The sequence below is a fragment of the Molothrus ater genome, chromosome Z (assembly GCF_012460135.2).
Source record: "Molothrus ater isolate BHLD 08-10-18 breed brown headed cowbird chromosome Z, BPBGC_Mater_1.1, whole genome shotgun sequence".
NCBI classification, from domain to species: Eukaryota; Metazoa; Chordata; class Aves; order Passeriformes; family Icteridae; genus Molothrus; species Molothrus ater.
Window position 1 is genome coordinate 33,420,689 of NC_050511.2, and position 19,684 is coordinate 33,440,372.

The 19,684-nt window shown below is 37.5% G+C and overlaps 1 protein-coding gene across 1 annotated transcript in view; it reads left to right on the forward strand.

Moving 5' to 3' along the window:
- Positions 1-19,684, forward strand: part of DENND4C (DENN domain containing 4C) — a 72,577-nt gene that overhangs the window by 43,415 nt on the left and 9,478 nt on the right. The window contains exons 16-29 of the mRNA XM_054517854.1: positions 660-792; positions 1,218-1,424; positions 2,079-2,207; positions 2,927-3,071; positions 3,405-3,551; positions 5,765-5,890; positions 6,845-6,985; positions 8,287-9,422; positions 10,295-10,472; positions 12,103-12,212; positions 14,858-15,033; positions 16,043-16,225; positions 17,732-17,915; positions 18,901-19,146. Coding sequence (XP_054373829.1) covers positions 660-792; positions 1,218-1,424; positions 2,079-2,207; positions 2,927-3,071; positions 3,405-3,551; positions 5,765-5,890; positions 6,845-6,985; positions 8,287-9,422; positions 10,295-10,472; positions 12,103-12,212; positions 14,858-15,033; positions 16,043-16,225; positions 17,732-17,915; positions 18,901-19,146 — 3,241 coding nt within the window. The remainder of the gene's footprint in view (positions 1-659; positions 793-1,217; positions 1,425-2,078; positions 2,208-2,926; positions 3,072-3,404; positions 3,552-5,764; positions 5,891-6,844; positions 6,986-8,286; positions 9,423-10,294; positions 10,473-12,102; positions 12,213-14,857; positions 15,034-16,042; positions 16,226-17,731; positions 17,916-18,900; positions 19,147-19,684) is intronic.

The following is a 19,684-nucleotide window of genomic DNA, read 5'->3' on the forward strand; positions in this document are numbered from 1 at the left end:
TGGGTGTGTATATGTGAGGGCATGTGGAATATGGTATTAATTTTTCAATAACTTCTTGCCACCTTTATAGTAATACTTTTCTGCATGTATTCAGTGTCCTTCTTCCTGTTTGAGCCATTTGTGTGTATTTTGTAGCAAGTGCAGTGCTCTTTGTTCCATGTTGGGAATGATGAAGGGTGGGTTATGATTCTACCAAGTACTATTGATCTGCGGATGATGAACAAAAAGAGCAAAACATATGCTCCGCTTTTCAGATTTCTTGCATTCAGTCTTTTTCAGCCCTGTGCAAGAAGTGTGGAGTTTCAGACACACTGGGTACAATTTATTTCTTCCTTTCTCTCTTGATCATGGGATCATGAGTGTTCTGGTTTTTGTTGTTGTCCTTGTTAATCACTGTCTGTGCTCCCCTGACCTTCATGACATGGTTAGCAGTCTGCTTCTTATTTCCATTGTCTTTGGAGGCTTAACATCCAAGGCATCTTCTTGTAGTATATTTGTGAATAAGGCTAAAAGTATCTTGCTGTTTTATTTTTCTCCTTGTTCTTTATTCTCCTGTTTGTCATTTTTTCCCGTATCAGTTGTCTTTGTATGGCTTTCCTGCTATGAGCAGGTATGTGAACAACTTTTATTTTCTTTTTTTTTTTAAATCATCCATGTAGCTATAAAAACTTCCCACGGCTGGATTTCAAGCTCTTTGACAGGCCACAGGAGCTCAAGCTCTCCTTTAGCAGACACCCAGCTGGAAGCAGCATTTCAAATAGTCCAGCACTCATGGCAAAGAGGACAAAACAGGTCAGATGAGTCTCACTGTAATCACTGTGTGATCACTGAAAGATACAAATTTTCTTGGTAAAACTGCCACTGCCTGTTTATACTATAAGTTAGAGGTTTGGTCTCTGTAACTTACAAGTAAAAGAAACAGAAGAGATTAAAAAATTACCATCTGAGATTACAGTTTATTGTCAAATGCATTTTTAAGCTTTAGACTGTAATATAAAATTAAATTGAAATTAATGCTTAGTGTGGGAAAAAAAGATTCATCCTGATGCTAGTTTTTTTTTTGCAGAGCATCTTAATAAGAGAATGGTAAAAAGGGATCTTCAGCTGAATGTGTGTCTATTATTATTAAATGCTGAGAAGCCAGCATCTGAGTTAGATTTCTAGATTCAAGATCTTATGTCTTTTATCTGATTCTGTGTTTTGTTTCACCTTTACAGGAGATAAAAACAGCCCATAAATTAGCCAAGAAATATTATGTAAACCCCTCCCAGTGGGCTAAGTGTCTCTTCAGTCATAGTTACAGCCTATGGTTTATTTGCCTGCCAGCCTATGTCAGAGTTGCACATCCCAAGGTCAAAGCACTGCAACAGGCATATGATGTTCTGATTAAAATGAGGAAAACCGAAGTGGAACTACTAGATGAGGCAAGTGCAAATCAAAAAGTTACTATGATTGTGAAATAGAAGACAAGGTGCAGCTACAGTGTGTTTTGCTGACACCACCAGACCTGTGTTTAAAGCCACCTTAAAATCGTCTCAAGTCAGCTTAACTACAGCAACTGGAAATGAAGTCCCTTTTTTTTATCCCCAGTATAGTGTATGCTGGGTCAACTACTCCAACTCAGTGTTGCTAGTCTTCTCACAGATGACTTCCAGAAGGAAGTTACTGAATATCCCTGGTTTTTATTGCACTTTAATTAGTGCTTTGCAGCCTTACTGCACTGAAGGGATGATGGGTTTGTGTGCAGCATACAATTCTTTCAGTAGTAGCCCCAGGCACACAGCAGCAAGTTGTCATGCTTTTCATGTGGGCACGTTATCTCCTTTATTTCTCAAATAGCAGACCTGACTAGGAAAAAAAAAAATTGACATGGTCAACAGTGTGACTGTTGATGTTATTTCAGTTTTGTGACTTGCTCTTTAATTTTTGCTCCCTCTTCTGGCTGTAGCATGTTATGGACTAACTAGTTGTTCTTAGTTTTTCCTTTTACATGTGTAAAAGTTGGAAATCACGAAAGAGCCTAAGACACTTCAAAATTCTTGTCTTTAGTCCATTTACACATTTCTGTATCTTGTCAGGTCTGTTACAGAGTAGTAATGCAACTCTGTGGACTGTGGGGTCAGCCTGTTCAGGCTGTGAGAGTTCTTTTTGAAATGAAAAATGCTGGAATACAGCCAAATGCCATCACCTATGGTTATTACAATAAGGTAAGGGTCCAGTGCCTTTTGCAGTTGTCAGTCCCAATGTCCGGTAGCATGTTTTTAAGGTTGTTTCTTGCAGCTCTTCACTTGGATTTGCTGATTCTGTTAGGCAAGCCATCCTTTTGGACATGCTTACAGAATGACTGAATCTACACTAAATGGTTCTACAGTGTTAAATTTACATTCCTGTGCTATTTGGCTAACCAAAAATTCTATTGAAATACAGATTTACACTGTTTCCATTTGCAAATTTTGGAACCATCTAGTGCTTCCATGTCCAATAAATCTATTCTAAGGTGTATTCTTTAAGATAGCAAGATCCAAAATGGATGAAGGCTGGAATTAGGCTAGTTGAAGTAGCCTCCCTCTCTTTCCTTGCTTCCAAGTTCCTGATGACACTTCATGGTAAACTATATAATGGAAAAAGAAAGGAGATGTTACTATGGTCTTCTGTTGCTATCAAAATATGTAGATAAGAACAAAACCCACCTTGTTTAATTAAAGTAATTTTGATCCATTGTCTGTTATACTCAACTATTTTGTACTGACCTGTGGAATAAAAGGGAAGAGCTCATAAAAATTCAGGTATTTGTCCTACTTCACATGGTTGGTAGCAAAATGCTTTTTTTTATTGGTGGCAGGGGTGAAGCTTCTCACCATACTGTGTTTTTTTAATGTAACTTCCTTACTGTTTTTTGTTATTGCAAAAATGTCTCTTTCTACAGGCGGTTTTAGAGTCTTCTTGGCCTAGTGGTAACCGCAGTGGCATATTCCTGTGGACAAAGGTACGAAATGTAGTTCATGGCACAGTGCAGTTTAGGCAGTGCCTGAAGAAATCAATGAAGATCCCACAAGTGCCTGTGATACCAGGTAATAAGTTAGTTGAAATAGATTTATTTCTGATGAACAAGGGCATAACATATTTTCAGAGGGATTGCAGCTAACATTGTGGCTTTTGAAAGTGGAAAATCTGTCCTTCAATGTATAAAAATTGATATTTGCCAACTTGATGCTTATAACAGCATTAGAATGTCTTTTGCATACTGAAGAATTAATTATCTTGATTTCTGTTGCCAGAATTTCATACTCTTATTTGCTATGTGTGAGCAGAAGTGTTTACTGTTCTCTGAAGAAGTTAGATTTATTTAAAAATCTGAACAATTAAGTCCTCTCTTACTAACCAGCTCTTGTTCATGTCTTTAGCTCTGCGGAGTCCCACGGGTGGAACTGATGGGGACATGGTGAGCCATGGTAGCGTGGATAGTTCTAATGATGCTAACAGTGGGGAGCACACCCTCTTCGTCAGTGACTTAGTCAGGCTTGATTCCGTTGATAATCACTCTAGCACAGGTACTAGATTTACTAGATTCTGCTGGGTTTACTACTAACAGTTCCCCAAAAGGCTAAATTTTCTAGTCTCCTGTTGATTTACAACTACTGCTTTCCCTTCTTGAGGCTGTAGAGAAGTGTGGAGTTAACTTGCATAAAAAAAGTACACTTTTGTTGCACACTATTGTTGAACATTTCTCCTTTACTGCACATCATGCTTTAATTCAGAATGTACCATAGCAGAAATACTGTTATATGAAAAGAAATGTTTTGCTGTGGTCTCACGTACCCTGCTTTTTGTGCTAACCTTCAGAAAAGGTATGAAGCCTCTGATATAATGAGGCTGTTTAATTTTTGCATGCTGTCATTTATTCACAGAAGTGGTAGTCCATGTCAGTAAAATCTTTCTGTGAAAAGAGTGATGTTTGGTGAGGTGATTAGAATGAAACACTTGAAAATGTTTTTCCTTGATAATATCTCAGAAAGGTTTAATTAGCATTCATGGAATTAGTATGTTATGTTAGGTTATGGTAAAACTATGCTTTTAAACACCGTATTCAAGTGTCTTAATAGTAGTGGCTAAACTTTGAAATAAATACAGAAATTGTCAGAACTTTGGCATACAGGTTTTAGGAGACACCATGGGAATGGAAAGGCAGGTGATAAGCTGGAGGAAAACTCCACGTTAAACATAGTGTGCACTCCTCCTGACAAACTGAAGTAAAAAGAGTGCACAGGAAGTTAATCATTTGGGATGGCCAGACAAAATGCATGGTTCTTCTTATCTGCTCTAGTACTGATCACATCCTACCTGTGCAGTTTCAACTAAACTCCCTTTCTGTGTGTACTTCAAAACTTAATGCACAAAATTATTCTTGCACACTCTTCGTGTTTTTAATATCTTGAGAGCCCTTCTGTAAAGAGAACTTTGAGTCTGATCTCTGTGCTTCATCTGATATGTCTGCCTAGATTACTGAACTTCCCTTCTCTCTGCTCTTTGTTGCTCTGCTTTTTGCTCTTTGCTGTCTCTTGGGTGCCGCATTTGTCCTTGGCTATCACGGTGTGGGGTGCAGACTTATGGTGTGAAGCCTTGGATGCACGTGTGCATTATTTCTACCCTTGAATGTTACTCCTGCAGGTAATTCACCCATTTATTGAAGGGGTATTGACACTTCTGCTCAAGGCAGGGATACTAACATTACTGAAAATCTGACAGAGAAAAAATAAGCACCTGAGAATGTCAGAATTTAGTTTTCTATATAAAAAGTTTTTAATATAGTAGCCAAATGTATTAATTGATGGCTGCTCAAATTTTTAATTCTTTTTAACATAGTTGTTATTTGTTGGTAAAATAAATAGCAGTGATATGTATGGTAGATGAATGGTATCTGTCACCCAAGTTTTATGGAGCTTCCTAACACCTTTCACATTCAATAACTTACTTTGATCTTTGTTGCAGTAATGAGTGCTAATAGGTACTCGGAAGTATATGAACAATCCAGTTTAACATGTTGCTGTGAAATGTGTCCATGTAGTATTTTTGTCTTTTTGCACATGCAGCAGCACTTCAGATAAATAATAACAGAGAAAAGAGACTTTCTGTATTTTTTTTCATGTGACAGACTTCTTTGATTACTGTAAACTTTTGGGTTTTTAGTGAGTTACAGCTGGCAAGTTTAACTGGTATAGCAGAGGAACAGACTTTTTAAAGAATGTTTGTAGTTTTACTTTTTTTTCCTATTACAATTTATAATTTGGCATACAGTGCAAAGATATAGCACAGTTTATAGTACATGTTTTTTCCAGGGCTGTATTCACTGTTAGAAGCTTGCTCAATTATGGCTGTGCTTGTCTAAATTTCTTTTGTTAATGCATTTGAGAATTGAGCTTACCCAGCAGATAAATATTTCATGCTAATGTTATAGGAAAGGAATGAGAGCAGATACAGTGCATTAAAAATAATTAGTCACCATAGTGCTTCTCGGCGAATCACTCATATTTAGTATAATTAGAAAAGTAAATTTGGATTAGTATAGCCGAATTATCTCTGGTGTTATCATCACTGAGTTGAGAAGGTCTTTCCAGAAATGAGACATTTTGGAGATCTTAATATGAACTTTTCTGGAGAGACAACATATGAAACAAATAAATTTCAGATCCTTTATTTTCTTATTGAAAACAAATTTAGGAAGGGAGAATGAGCTTGAAGCATGTGTTTGCATTTCTTGTAACAGGTGGTCAATCAGACCAGGGTTACAGATCCAAGGATGAACTCTTGAGAGATGGTGAGAATAGTCTTCCTGCAACTGAAACTCAAGTAGAGAAAGATATTTCTTCTAACCTTGAGGACTTAATAGGAGGTTAAGTATGCGTGTTTCATGTTGGTGAAGGTTTTTGGTAATAAATGTGTTTCATGCATTAGAATGCCACAAATACCCAGTGTATTGAATTAATAATATTCCAATGCTCAGAATACGGTAGATTTCATATAGTTATTTTACTTCTTTGTCCTAAATTATAGGAGTGGAACATGTGTAGGTAGAAATAGCCTTTTATTAGATTAACTTAATATAGATGGGAAAAAATGACAAATGTTGGGGTATGCAGTAATTTACATTCCATTTCCCTCATTTATCTGTTTGAAATCTTGATAATTTTTTTAGCTGTACCTGTTGACCTAATAAAAGGTGCTACTTTTTCTTACAAACTCTTCCCAGTTATAGACAGCCTTAGGGTCATCTCCTGTCTTCTGTTCAAATTTTGCCCTTAGTTTTTCTGTATTTTGTTGTTTCCCTTACTGAATTTGTTTCCTATCTGAGTTATGAGATCCGTTATGTGAGTTAGGGCTTTTAAAAGCTCTCATTAAACAAATTGCCCTGCATGAAAATCTGTGAACTACTGTTCTTATTCTGCTTTGGTTAGTTGAAAAAATACCATGGGGAGAAATCGGCAAATGCTATAACCCTGTGAACAGCTAAGCACTCTCTGCATAATGCTGGCAGCTGTAACCTTTCTGGGTATTGGTTCCAGGAAATGCTCAGTACCTAGTAGGACTGATCCTTTGGTTTGTTATTACATAAGGTGACAGTTGGAGTTTATATTTTATGTACCAGTGCAAATAATTACTAAGTTAAATCTTAACTTTATATATCCCTATCTATCTATCTATCTATCTATCTATCTATCTATCTATCTATCTATCTATCTATCTATCTATCTTATCTATCTATCTTATCTATCTATCTTATCTATCTATCTATCTATCTATCTATCTATCTATCTATCTCCTAATGTTCACATTCTCTTTCTTGCAGAGATTTCTACAGAAGAATCTTATGAAAAGCAACAGCTGAATATAGAAACTCCGAGTCCAGCTGATCCACCTGCTTGGGGTAACAGTATTGTGAAAGTTCCATCAGGCATTTTTGATAGCAGTGGAAGGAAGAGCAGTGATGGTGAGTCACTGGGTGAAACAGAGCTTGCTAAAGTCCTGATCTTCTTGTGCTGTAGTGTTTTGCAATCCATTTTGTATTTTAAAAGAAATAAAACTTTCAAGGTGCAGATGTCTTGCACAATGTTTGCTTTCCACCGTTATCCTGTGCAGGTAACATAGAAGGAACCTCTAGATTCTAAGGTTGAAAATCACTGTTCTGTAGACTGAAATCAAGATTTTCCCTGCCCTGCACTGAGAGTGTTTCAGTAAGATAGTAGGAAACAAAGAGAAATAGTGTGTCCAGTCTTGATTTTGGTTTCTAAACCTTGCTGTTCTTGGACAAGTCTGTCTCTATTCCTGCAGCTTGCATTGCTGTTCTATAATGCAGGAACAATGTGTGTTGTCTTTGTGCAATACAAAATTTATTTACTTATCTCAAGATTTGTGATGAAGAAGATTTATGGATATATAAAAGCCAAATCTTGGGGATCAATTATTTTTTTTCTGCCTTTGTGTCTGTTTTTAACTAAGACAAGGTAGTCCAGCTTCAGTGTAGCTTGATAGCACAGAATGGAGTCGCAGGTAAGAAGTTTCTTGGAACATATTGGCAATTATGAGAACTGATGGCTAGTGAAGAAGCAGTATTGATGTGAGACTCAAACATTCTCCAGGAGGTGGATGTGGTACAACAGGTCTTCTCTTGAGGTCCTAATATAGTAGAATTTCCATACTTAGGAAGATTTTAACTTTGCTAACACAGATATCTAGGTTGTAAATATTCCCAATTACCCATAGGAAATAGGAACATTTATAAGATTAGTTTATGGCTTCCACATGCTAAACTTAATTAGTATTTTCTAAATACACATCTGTGTCATAAATTAAATAATGCATCTGTATTGGCCAGACACACTTTATACTTTTTTTCAGAACCAGAATGAACTATGGTGTTTAGTGTTTAAATCTTGAATGTAGCTCTTGGGGGGGAAAAAAACCAAAACCAACCAGAGTAACTTTTACTTAAAATTGTAGTTTTCTTTAGTTCATGGATGTAGTACTTACTCCCTGTGTGTTGGCACAGGGAAAGGACGCAGAAGCCATAAATAGCTTTGATTCCAAAGAGTAAGTGGCTTTTGATATGCAGGACGTCTTTGCAGTGAAATAACATATTCATGCTAGTGTAACTTCTTAATGGATATATTGGAACTGTAGTACTCCCAGTGTTCTCTATGTAAGGAGATTAAGGAGATTTCACATGGTTTCAGGAAATAAGCATTTTTGGTGGCTATGGACACCATATTATTAATGCATTTTCTCTTTCAGAAACAGTTTCTAGCCCACTGTTCATAACTCAGGATTCAGTCGAAGATACAGTCTTTGGTAGTGTTTCTCCTAAGAAGACAAGTGAAAAAAGACAGAAGAGACAAAAACTGTTTTCAGAAAGAAGCTGCAGTTTCAGTAGTGAAAGCAGAGCTGGAATGCTGCTGAAAAAAGGCAGCTTGGACTTGCATTCTAAAGAAATAGCAATAATGATGGGAGCAGATGCCAAGATCTTAACAGCAGCTTTATCTGGGACCAAAACTTCACCTAAATCTCACAGCTTTGAAAATATCACTGACCAGCAGTTTTCTGGCATAAGTGGCACTTGGAGTGGTGTGACTCAGAGTGATTGGGATCTAGATCATAGGTCTTCACCAGTGCTGGAAGAACCTGGGGAAGGACAGGAAGATCTTGAGAATGGAAGAGATGCAAACATGACTGCTGTGGAAGACATAAATCTTGAGCAGTCAGCTGAGTCTAAAAACCAGAAACCTGAATCCAAAGATGCAACTGCTAAAAGAAATAGCTTTTATGGAGTGGTTAAGCCTATTGAAAGGGAAGATGTTGAAGTAGGCTTGGACCCTCTGTCTTTGCTAGCTACTGACAGCACACAACCAGGTTATCCAGAACCTGGGGAAAAGTTGATGTCACCAGTTGCAGCACGTAATTTGGCAGATGAAATAGAGAGCTATATGAATTTGAAGAACCCCTTGGGTAGTAAGTTTCCCAGCATGGAACTGCACAAGCCAGATAAGGAAGCAGAAGCTTCTGGTACACTTGGTCACTCCCAAGAACGAAGGTCAAGCCTGCCCTTGGATCCCATCCTGCCATCCTCCAAGTGTTATGAAAGTCGAAGAAGTCCTTCTGTCTGCAGATCCAAAACATTCACTGTACGATCAAAGCAGCAAACTCACCCACAAGTTCAAAAGGAGCGGTCGTCATCTTTGACAGGACTGGCTCGTTCTTCCCCTCATGGCTCATTGGGAACTGTTGTAACAACTTTATCCAGTCTGAAGTTAGACAATATACTGTCTGGACCAAAAATTGATGTTTTGAAATCAGGCATGAAGCAGGCTGCCAATGTGGCCAGTAAGATGTGGGGAGTGGTAACATCAGCATATAGTTACTCAGATGATGAGGTAAGTGTTTTTCAGTATGAAAAATTCGGGGACACAAAGTTAGAGGGCTAACTTCTGTGTCCAGAAGATTGCTTCTCTAGGTGGTTTTACTTTTTAATTAAGTATTGACTTTTATTAGTTAATAAAAACTACACTTCATCGATGGTGTTTTTCCTTGCCATTAAAAAACCTTCACTTTTCAGACAAAAGGAAATTAGATGGTCTCAATACAGTAAGTTTTAGCTTTTTGTTCTCAACAAAAATCTCCCATTTCTTTATTAATCTTTTTATTTATGTGTAAAGAAACCGAACCAAGAAACCCTGGTAAGTACAAATTTATGTCACCTTAAATGATGCCATACTGCCCTGTCTTACTTTAGAAAACTACGTTGTGAAAATAATTTACAAACCCAGGAAGTCAGATTGGTGAGGGTCAAAGTTGAAAGTAATAAGGTACAGCCTGAGATCTAGTAAATTTACTTATCAGGAATTTGGAAGTTCTGTGACTAACAGTGTTTTTCAGAGTAAAACATTTCACATACTAATGACAAGAATGAAGGAAGATATAGAGAGATTAATATTGTAACTTCCTCTTTTTTTTGTGATGTCTTATTATTGTGCCTTCAAATGATGTGTCTGCATCATTTTTCCTGTTTCTCTGTAATGAATAAATTTATATCACTATTGTTTTGTTACTCGGTTTGTCAGTTTTTCAATACCCTCTTGCTTTGTCCAGTGTCTGCACTTCTTGAGGCTACATAGATTAATCTTACATCTGATAATTTTTGTTACAACGAGATTTATCTTAATCTGCTAGTTTAATTATTTATTCTTTAGGATAAAAATGGAAGTGGAGGTACTCAAAAATGCTACTTTTTCTTCTTGCATTAAAGGAAGAAAGCCATCGACCAGACTATAACTTCCCTGTGGGCTTTGATGATAGTATTTTGGGAGATAATCTGTCAAGAACTGGAGTCTCAGGCCTACTTACAAATGAGCTTGCACAAAGCACTACTAGTCTTGGTAGTAGCAGCAGTGGTGGAGATGTAGGAAGACAGCATTACAGTGCAGGTGAGATGATTTGGTTTTATTTTCCTCTGATAATTTGATTATAATACAGCAAACAGGGAAAACTGTTGTGTATGAAATCACTCAAAACAATGGAAGCTATGATAATGTGAACTATTTCAAGCCCTTAAGAGTATTACAAGCAAGTTTTTACTTCCATTCTATACTGTTCTCTTGCAGTAGCAAGTAGCTAATGCTTCTCTCTTTGTTGAATGTATAAAAAGCTGATAAAATATGCAGGAGTTTAACCATAAAATACTTCCTGTGTATGTGATAGGAAGATTGCTAACTAATTATAGCAAGAAACACCTGCTCATTCATGTAAACTCATGAAAGTATTAATTGTGAAATATTAGTACAGAAAAGCTGAGCAGTTTGGCAACTGCAAATAGTTTCATAACTAACAGAGACAGATCATTTGAGGGAGGAAAGAAGCAAGCCAACTAAAACCAAATCAACAGAACAACCCTGTAGTTCATGCGCACAAAAAACCTAAAGCAATACACTCTAAAAGTTATCCATCTTTACCATGGAATAGGAACTGTTGGAGACATACTTGATCTGAACTTAAGTAGGTAAATCGTTGACGACTGTGAGCCTGTTGCAAACCTTCCTTCCCTCCTCCCTGCCAGATGTAAAACTGGAATAAATAAATCTAGTAATTTTCAGTTCAGATTTAATTCAGGTAGATTTGATTCTTATTTTGAGAAAAAAGATGTGTTTCTGAACCTGCTGTGGGGTTGCTTTAGGTCTCTTTGTAATACAATACTTCAGTGATGCAAATATGGTAAAGCTGTCTGCTTTACAGAGAGAGAGAAATATCAAGAGAGGAAGAACTGTCTTGCATAGTGGAGATAAAGTGCCCCCATATCACAAAATCTTGACAAGATGTCTTCTAGTTCCAGTTAGTTAGGAGGTTTATTAGAGCTAACTATAAGGAGTGGCAGCTAACAGGATATGCAAAATTTGTTCACAAACATAATCTTGAGCTGAAAAAACACAGGAGACTTCTTTATGATGAGAGGATACTGGTGGTGATTTCTTTTCTTTAGAAAAATTTGGGCTTGTAAAAAAATAATTCTGATAATTTTGCCTTTTAGGAGTGATCCCATCCATTTCCTTCTGGTGAATGTATTCCAACTCCTTTTCCCCTTGTGGACAAGGTTCATAATAATAAAATCTAGCATTACCAATACAAAAATATTTGGTTTAGTGCAGTGTTAAAAGTGGAAAATCTCAGTGCAGTAATGGCATTTTTGGTTTCATACGCCTCACCTGGTGCTGTCCTTACATTTGCTGTTTACATATGGATGTATTATTCAAGAAATCATGGCTAGTCAACTTTTTAGAGTTGTTCAATATACATTGAGCAATCTTACTGCTCTTTACCAGTCTCTTTTTTCTTTGTGTTTTTCTTTTACTAATCTGTGATATATTGTGTTAGAAAAATAATGTAGAAATGTTAATCGTGAACATTATCTATATTGTGATTGTAATGTCAGTGAGATACTCATATCTTTGGAGATCTTTTGGAACAATTTTCTTGCCTTGGTTTAACAGAAGTTATTTTCTTTGGGAATGGATTAATTATTCTTTGCTTGAAAACAAAACTCAAATGACTCTTTCTGTACAGGTGAAGTTTCATTCCCAAAAAGTATGAAACTTCTAGATTCTGAGAAATCAGAGCACAGCTCTTCACATAATACTAGTTTATCCAGCATTTTCCAGAACTATGCAATGGAGGTAAGATTAATAAACTTATAGATGAAAGCTATAATTAGTTAATAGTACTGTATGCATTGATTACCTGTTTAGTTGCATTGTGGTTGGTTTTTTCAAAACATTTTTTCCTTGTTTCTACTGCAGAGATGCTTAATACTTGTAACTTGGAGTGTGACAGCAGCTTTAAAAAAGAAGAGTGTCTTAAATATTTTATGCATCCATCATATCTATAGAGAAAAATTGTTGAGGGAAAGGTAAAAACTTGAAATGAAGGAAAATTACAGGTGAAACAGGAGCTTTTGTGGGGTTTTAGATTTTATTTTCGTTATGGAAATTGTGTTACTAAATCATTGTGATGAGTTGACAGCAGCCAGCACCAAGGCCCTCACACAGGTATTTGCTTAATCCCCTTTAAAGGGGGGACAGAATTGAAAGGGCAAAAGAAAAAAAGCTTGAGAGTTGAGATAAAGACAATTTAATACATGAATTCTGGGGGAAAAAATAAAAAAGAGGGAGACACAATCAAAAGAAAATAGTAATGCAGAGATCAGTCAGCAGCCTGACACCTCAAGGAAGAGCTACCTTGGAAAACACAGAGTTTTATCTCTGAACTTGATGTTACACAGTGTCATTTGGTCAGCTGAGGCCAGCTGTCCTGTCTGTGTCCTGTCACAGCCTGCTGGCTGAGTTGTGCACATAATGAAAAATGTCCATGATGATGTACAAAGCCCTATGCAGCAATAACTAAAATATTGGAGTGTTATAAGTTAACATGGAGCTGGTTACCAGACTGAAACACAGGACTACAGAGGATACTAACAAGAAAATTAACTCTATCCCAGCCAAATTATATTATGTTTTAGTATGGGTCTCTGTTTCATTTATTACCCGCAGATACTTTCAGATTTCAGATACATAGGCAATGATCACTGTATTTGCCTTGGTTGCTTTTCTCTCAGCTGCAGTGTTATTTTGCTAGATCCTGTGTCATTTTCATTTATGTTTGGTGTTCTGGACATCTAGGCTTGTCAAGCTTCTGCACTGCATTATATCAAGGGTATAGCAAACTAAAAAATTTCATTATAATGAATATTTATTAGCTCTAAAATTTATTAGAAGCTGTGTTTGAGGCTGGTTTTTGGGGTTTTTTTCACCCATCTGACTGAAACAATGAAGTAAGAGGATAGAGTAAGGTATATAGTCCATTCTCCAGTTAGTACAGGATTAATTTTACCATTTTTCTCCAGTTCTCCATCTAGCTTAGTGGTGAGACTTCTATTAGGTAAAGACACAACATTCTGATTTTCCACTTGTACTGGGTTTGCATGGCAAGGATTGGGTAGCAGAAGAGCTGCCAGAACTTTCCCCCATGTCTGACAGAGCCAATGCCAGCCAGCTCCAGATTGGACTCCCCACTGGCCAAGGCAGTGACAGTGGCAGCAATGCTGGGATAGTGTGTTTGAGAAGGGGAAAAGAATGCTGTGCAACAGCAGCTGCAGGAGAGGAGTGAAAACACGTGACAGGAAATCCCTCTGCAGATACCCAGGTCAGTGCAGAAGGAGGGATAGGATGTGCTCCAGGCACCAGGGCAGAGATTCCCTGCAGCCTGTGGTGCAGACCACAGCGAGACAGCTGTGCCCCTGCAGCCATGTGCGCCGTGCTGGAGTGGGTGGGTGCCCAAAGGAAGCTAACCCTATAGACAGGAGCCAGTGCCCCGGGCAGCACCTTGACCTCATGGGGAGAGGAGCCCGGGCTGGAGCGTGTTTGCTGGCAGGACTTGTGACCCTGCAGGAGATCCTTGCTGGAGCAACTAGTAAAGAGCTGAAGCCCCTGGGAAGGGCTTACCCTAGAGAAGTTTGTGTTAGGACTATGTCCTGTGGGAGGGACCCCATGCTGGAGCAGGGGAAGAGTGTGAGGAGGAAGGAGTGTCAGAAAAACATGGGATGAACTGACCACAATCCCTTTTCCCCATTTCCATGTGCCATTTCAAAGAAGAAGGTGGAGAAGTCAGAAATTAAAGTGAAGCCTGGGAAGAAGGGAGGGGTAGCAGGAATGTGTTTTAAAATTTGAGATAATTTCTCATTAACCTACTTGAACTTTTAATTGGTAGAAAATTAAATTAATTTCCCCTAGTTTCCCTTATTGTGACAGTAATTGCTGAGTGATCTCCTTGTCTCCATTATGACTTACAAGCCTTTTGTCATATTTTTCTTCCCCTGTCCACTTGAATAGGGAGATTGCTAGAGTGGCTTTGGTGAGCGCCTGGCATCCAGCCAGGGCAGACACACCACACTATTATAAAGGTTTCTTCTGTGTTTGATTGGTTTTGTGGGATTTCTTTGCTCTTTTGAATAAGTAGACATGCATTTACTTATACAATTCAAAACAATTTGTATATGCTGAAGTCTTCATAGAAGCAAGCAATTGCAAATGCTAAATTAGTGGCCTTTTGGGGTAATGCTTTTTCCATGTCAGAAATAAATTACTTATATCTTTATTTCATAGGTAGAAGTTAATGTGGATGAGATAATTCTGAGTATGGTGGGAAAGAAGTGATGAACTCATTTCTCCCCACTGGCCTTCTGGTACCTGTTAAACTTCTAGGGCTACTAAGCCTATAGAAATTGTAAAAGAGCCCTAATAATATTAATTCTTTGCTGTTCCAGGTCTTGATGTCAAGCTGCTCTCAATGTAGAGCTTGTGATGCTTTGGTTTATGATGAAGAAATCATGGCTGGGTGGACAGCAGATGACTCAAACCTGAACACTACCTGCCCTTTTTGTAAAAGTACCTTCCTACCTTTGCTTAATGTTGAATTTAAAGACCTTCGTGGCTCTGCAAGGTCAGTGCATTTTACCAATACTCAATTTCTGCCTTTGTACCTGTGCATGATTATATTTTTTCACAAGAGGATCTTTGATATCTTTCCCCATCTAGATGTTAGCAAGAATGTCACTGCCTATTCGATGGTCGTGATTGCACTGAAGGAAATTATAAGTTGTGTAAACTATTGAGCTGCATTGTTAAACAGCCAAAACCCAAAGAACTGGTTGCCTTTTTATCACTTTTTTGTTTCATATTTTCTTTTTAAGTGTAACCTCATGGAAGCTTTAAGTCAGTTTTCATTTTGTTTTGATGTTAAAACAAAGCCTATGGACTTTATAAAAGCATAGGAAGAGGTTTTTAAATCTGTCAGCAAAGAATTTTTCCCAGACCAAATTTGTTAGGAGCATTCAGTTCCCGATGCTCTACCTTATTGTTTCTGCAGTTCAAGCTTCTCTGCTTGCTGTTTTTAACCTCTTTTAGTTGCACTATGAAAAATGAAACTTAAAGTTCCAGTTCTTACTGTAGTGGTTATTGCTATGAAACAGAAGTTCCACTGTTCTCTAATGAAGAAATTGAACACCTGTTCTTAACTATAGAGTATGTACTTCAGAGACTTAGCAAAGCAAGACATATTTGTGTTGTCATGTGCTTAGAATGGTGTATGATCGTGTAGTCTGTAATGTCACATTACAGTAAGCAACCATTTTCAGTGATGTGTCACCTATTAATACACTATTGCTGATTTGAAGCCATGACAAACTAAGTTCACTTGTAATGCTTTATGTCCAGTGTAGGATGTCTTCTTTTGCAGATCAAATCTCTCTATGTGTTAATTTACTCTGCCTGTATAAGTTGCAGGGGTAGGAACAGGATGAAATTTATCGTGTGTTGTCAAGCTTTTTAATGTTGTGTTTCCTTCTTTTGCTACTTCTGAAAAGTGAATGTAGAAAATAATAAGTTTATGATTTTATGCTTATATCTTTACCTTTGTATTTTTCTCCCTCCCATTCATGTTGTAACTTCAGCTTTTTCCTGAAGCAAAGTACCTCAGGAGATAGTTTACAGAGTGGCACCCTTCCATTAACCACAGATCCTCTGGAGCAGAAACTGTTGACCAGTCCAGCTGTTGCTGACTTGATCAGTTTTTCAGATCACCTGCAGTCCAGCCACACCATAGCTGAAGAATCCAGCTCTGCAGCTGAGCAGGGGTAGGTAAAACTAGATTGTTAGTTCTGTTAGAAATGCATCAGTACTTCCACACTCGTAGGGGTAAGGTTGGCTTTTATACCAAATGTGGTGAAGTATAGTTTTAACTTGATGATCATCTCTTTCCTTTCTCACTTTCTGCATGTTTTAAGCATGCTTTTATCAGTTTGAAGTAAACTCATTCCACCAAGTGAGTAGCTTCTAGAGATACAGCTATAGAAATGAATCTTCATGTCCACGTGCTATTGATCAATAGGTAAAACCTCTACTCAGTGTGGTTAAAACCCAATCACCCTGTAAACTCACACAGAAATTCAAGCATTGCTTCTCCTTTCCTTGTATGTACGATTTAACAATAAGGACACCGCATTATGGGAAAAAATAAGTCCATTTGCTGGAATACTTTGCTTGAGAGAAAGTTCAGGGACCACTCAAGACTTGTGCTGAGTATTCTATGTCAAACAAAACCTATGTAAAACTGAAACTCTGAAAAACAATATCACTTTTGAAACAGTTTGATGAAAAAAAGCATTAAGGGGAAGGTGTCATGTTGGATGAGGGAAGAACTAAAATAATTCCGCGATGAATTGCGACCTTTTTACTGGGATGGTTACCTTTTGTTGTAATTGTTTGGAGTTTTTTTAAATCATCAAATTTGAAATTCTGGAGTATTAGTGCCTCAGAGTAATGAGCTAATGCCTGTGTCAGACAACTAAAACTTTAATCAATGCGATAGTAGTTAGTCTTAATACACTAAACATTAAAGGTGGTACTGCTTATGTTAACATCTTTATATTGTGACAATGTATTTTTAACTAAAGTAAAATTTAGAACCAAAAGTCACTGCTAAATAATCTCTTTGCTCCCTACCTATCTGGAAGCAGACACTTCCTGTTTCACTTTGTTTTTTTTCTTCTGTACTGTAGTTGAAGCTGTAATTTTATCCATTATAATTAAAAGGAGCACAGAACGAATATTCCCAGATCTGCAAATGTCTTGATTGCCTGATTAAATCTGAAAAGTCTGACTTTACTTAAATTAGCTTGCTCAATGAGTTTGACACAATTTTTTTATTATTACTTTGGCATGCAATTTTAAAATTACTTTCTGCTATACTGTTGTTCTGTTTATGTCAGGACATAAAGGGAAGAGGAAGTAAAGGTGAGCATAGTCAAAAGGAGATAATCTTCATAGATTGGCAAAACTGTGGACTGCTTTTTTTTTTAAAGCAAGGTAAAGTTATACAAGAGCAATGGTTTCTGTACAGAACTGCAGTGCTTTCAGATTCATATCTTAAGTTATACCTAGCTGCTTTTCTGGAGGGATGTTTATATTGGTCTGAGGCGCATTTTGTTCTGTGTTCCCTAAACAATGGAACTAACTGGGAAAATACAATTTCATATTTATAGAGAAAATTGGTTTGGGATCCTGGCAGCCTTCCTCTGCTTCCTTCCTGTTGCCATAGAAATGCTGAACTATTAGCATATTTTCTTCTAAAATTCATACAGCGATTTGGCAGAAGAACAGACTACAGATCCCACCACCATGACCACCAGTAATCCACCAAAAAGGGGCGTGTCCTTGACTCGGAGCCACAGTGTGGGAGGTCCACTGCAAAACATTGATCTCTCCCAGAGACCGTCTCATGGCATTTCAACAGTTAGTCTTCCCAATAGTTTGCAGGAGGCTGTGGTAAGTCTAGAAGCTGCATATGCAGTTGAGAGAAAAATATTGAAGACAATGAATGTAATAATATTCTACCAGTAGCATTCCTGTCCATTTGCAGACTGGGAATGACCAAGCATATTTTCACCTTCTTACAACTGAAAAAAGTCTTATTTCAGTTAATCTAAAATTGCTTTTCCAATACTTTGTCAAACAAACAGTTCTACTTGATTTGAAATGTTCTCTCTAACAGAATGAAGCTAGTCTTTGTCTTTCTGAAACTGGAAGTTCAGCAGTAAAGCAATGCCAACAGCTGACTAAACACAGTAGTGCAACACATGGCAAGATGGAAAGTTAGTTCCATTTCTGTGCATTTACTTACACTCCTACTGTATATTCTGTTAGGCTTACCTGTGGAGTGGATGGGAGAAGGTGAGAGGCAGTATTGAGACTCCTACCTTTCTTGTGAAAAAAGTGTTTCTCCTCTCTCTTGATACTTGTTATTTTCCAGAGGCTGCCTTAACATGTGAAGTCACGATTCAGTTCCACAGCTCATGTAATTACTGACATTTCTCTTCACTTTCCACTGCTGCAGGCTTGGTACTGGCTACCAGCTTAGATAGCTTAAAGCTGCACAATTGGGAACAAGTTCTAACAAATTAGCATTTTTTTTCTTGCTCACATAATAGGAAAAGGATAGTGAACATAGGTGATTGTTCTTTAAAATTAAGAACTCTCCAGCAGTAAAAACTGGTGATGCTGTTAGAGTTATTGTGCATTCAGTAGCTCCAGAGCTTCTGCCAAGTGTCAAAAGAAACTCTGCAATGGAGGTTTTCAGGGCAAGTAGTCCTGAAAAGTATTTCTGGAAGAAAAATCTTCCTTGGTTTTGTAAAAATCAAAAGCAAAAACAAACCCCCCTCCCCCCCCAAACAAACAAACAAACAAAAATCCATCCCAAAACAAATGAAACCAAAAAAACAAAACAATTTTTTTGTGCATGTTCTGTTTTTAGGATCCTTTAATAAAACAACAGAACCCTGCCCCTGTATCTGTACCCTACTTGAGCCCTTTGGTACTGCGTAAGGAGCTTGAATCACTCCTGGAGAATGAGGGAGAGCAAGTAATTCATACATCCAAATTCATCAATCAACACCCCATAATCTTCTGGAACCTAGTCTGGTATTTCCAACGGTTGGATCTGCCCAGCAACTTACCTGGACTCATTCTGACATCCGAGCACTGCAACGAGGGAGTGCAGGTAAACGGCATCCTTGCGTTAGATCGGCAGGTATTACAGTGAGCAACGCTGGGGGCTGGGTTCAAAACAACTGCCTAAATAATTCCTGAACAGCTGAATACAAGTTCTTGGGTTTTTATCATACAAGTAGATAGGTTTGTTTCCCACAAGGATTCCTGAAGGGAGATGTGTGAAACAGCCTTCAAATTCTAGTCAAGATGGTCTCTACTGAAAAGCCAGAGAGTAAGATTCATTGAAGAATAGGAAACAAGATGTGTCTGCAAAGACCTCAAAAACTGTAATATATTGCAGTACACAGAGTGAGTTACACACTTGAGTTTATAATCTTTAAAGTCACTGGATAATATTTTTTGTTCTCTTCCAAGAATAGGTTTTGCTATTCAAACTCCGAGTTTCATTACTACGTGACTAGAACAAAAGAATGTAGAACAGATCTATCTTTTGAGTATTTTGCCTTTCTAATTTAAAGGAGTAGATTGAAACCTATATCATTTTTATGAGTAGGTACAAATTGAAATTAAATATGTATTTGTATCTG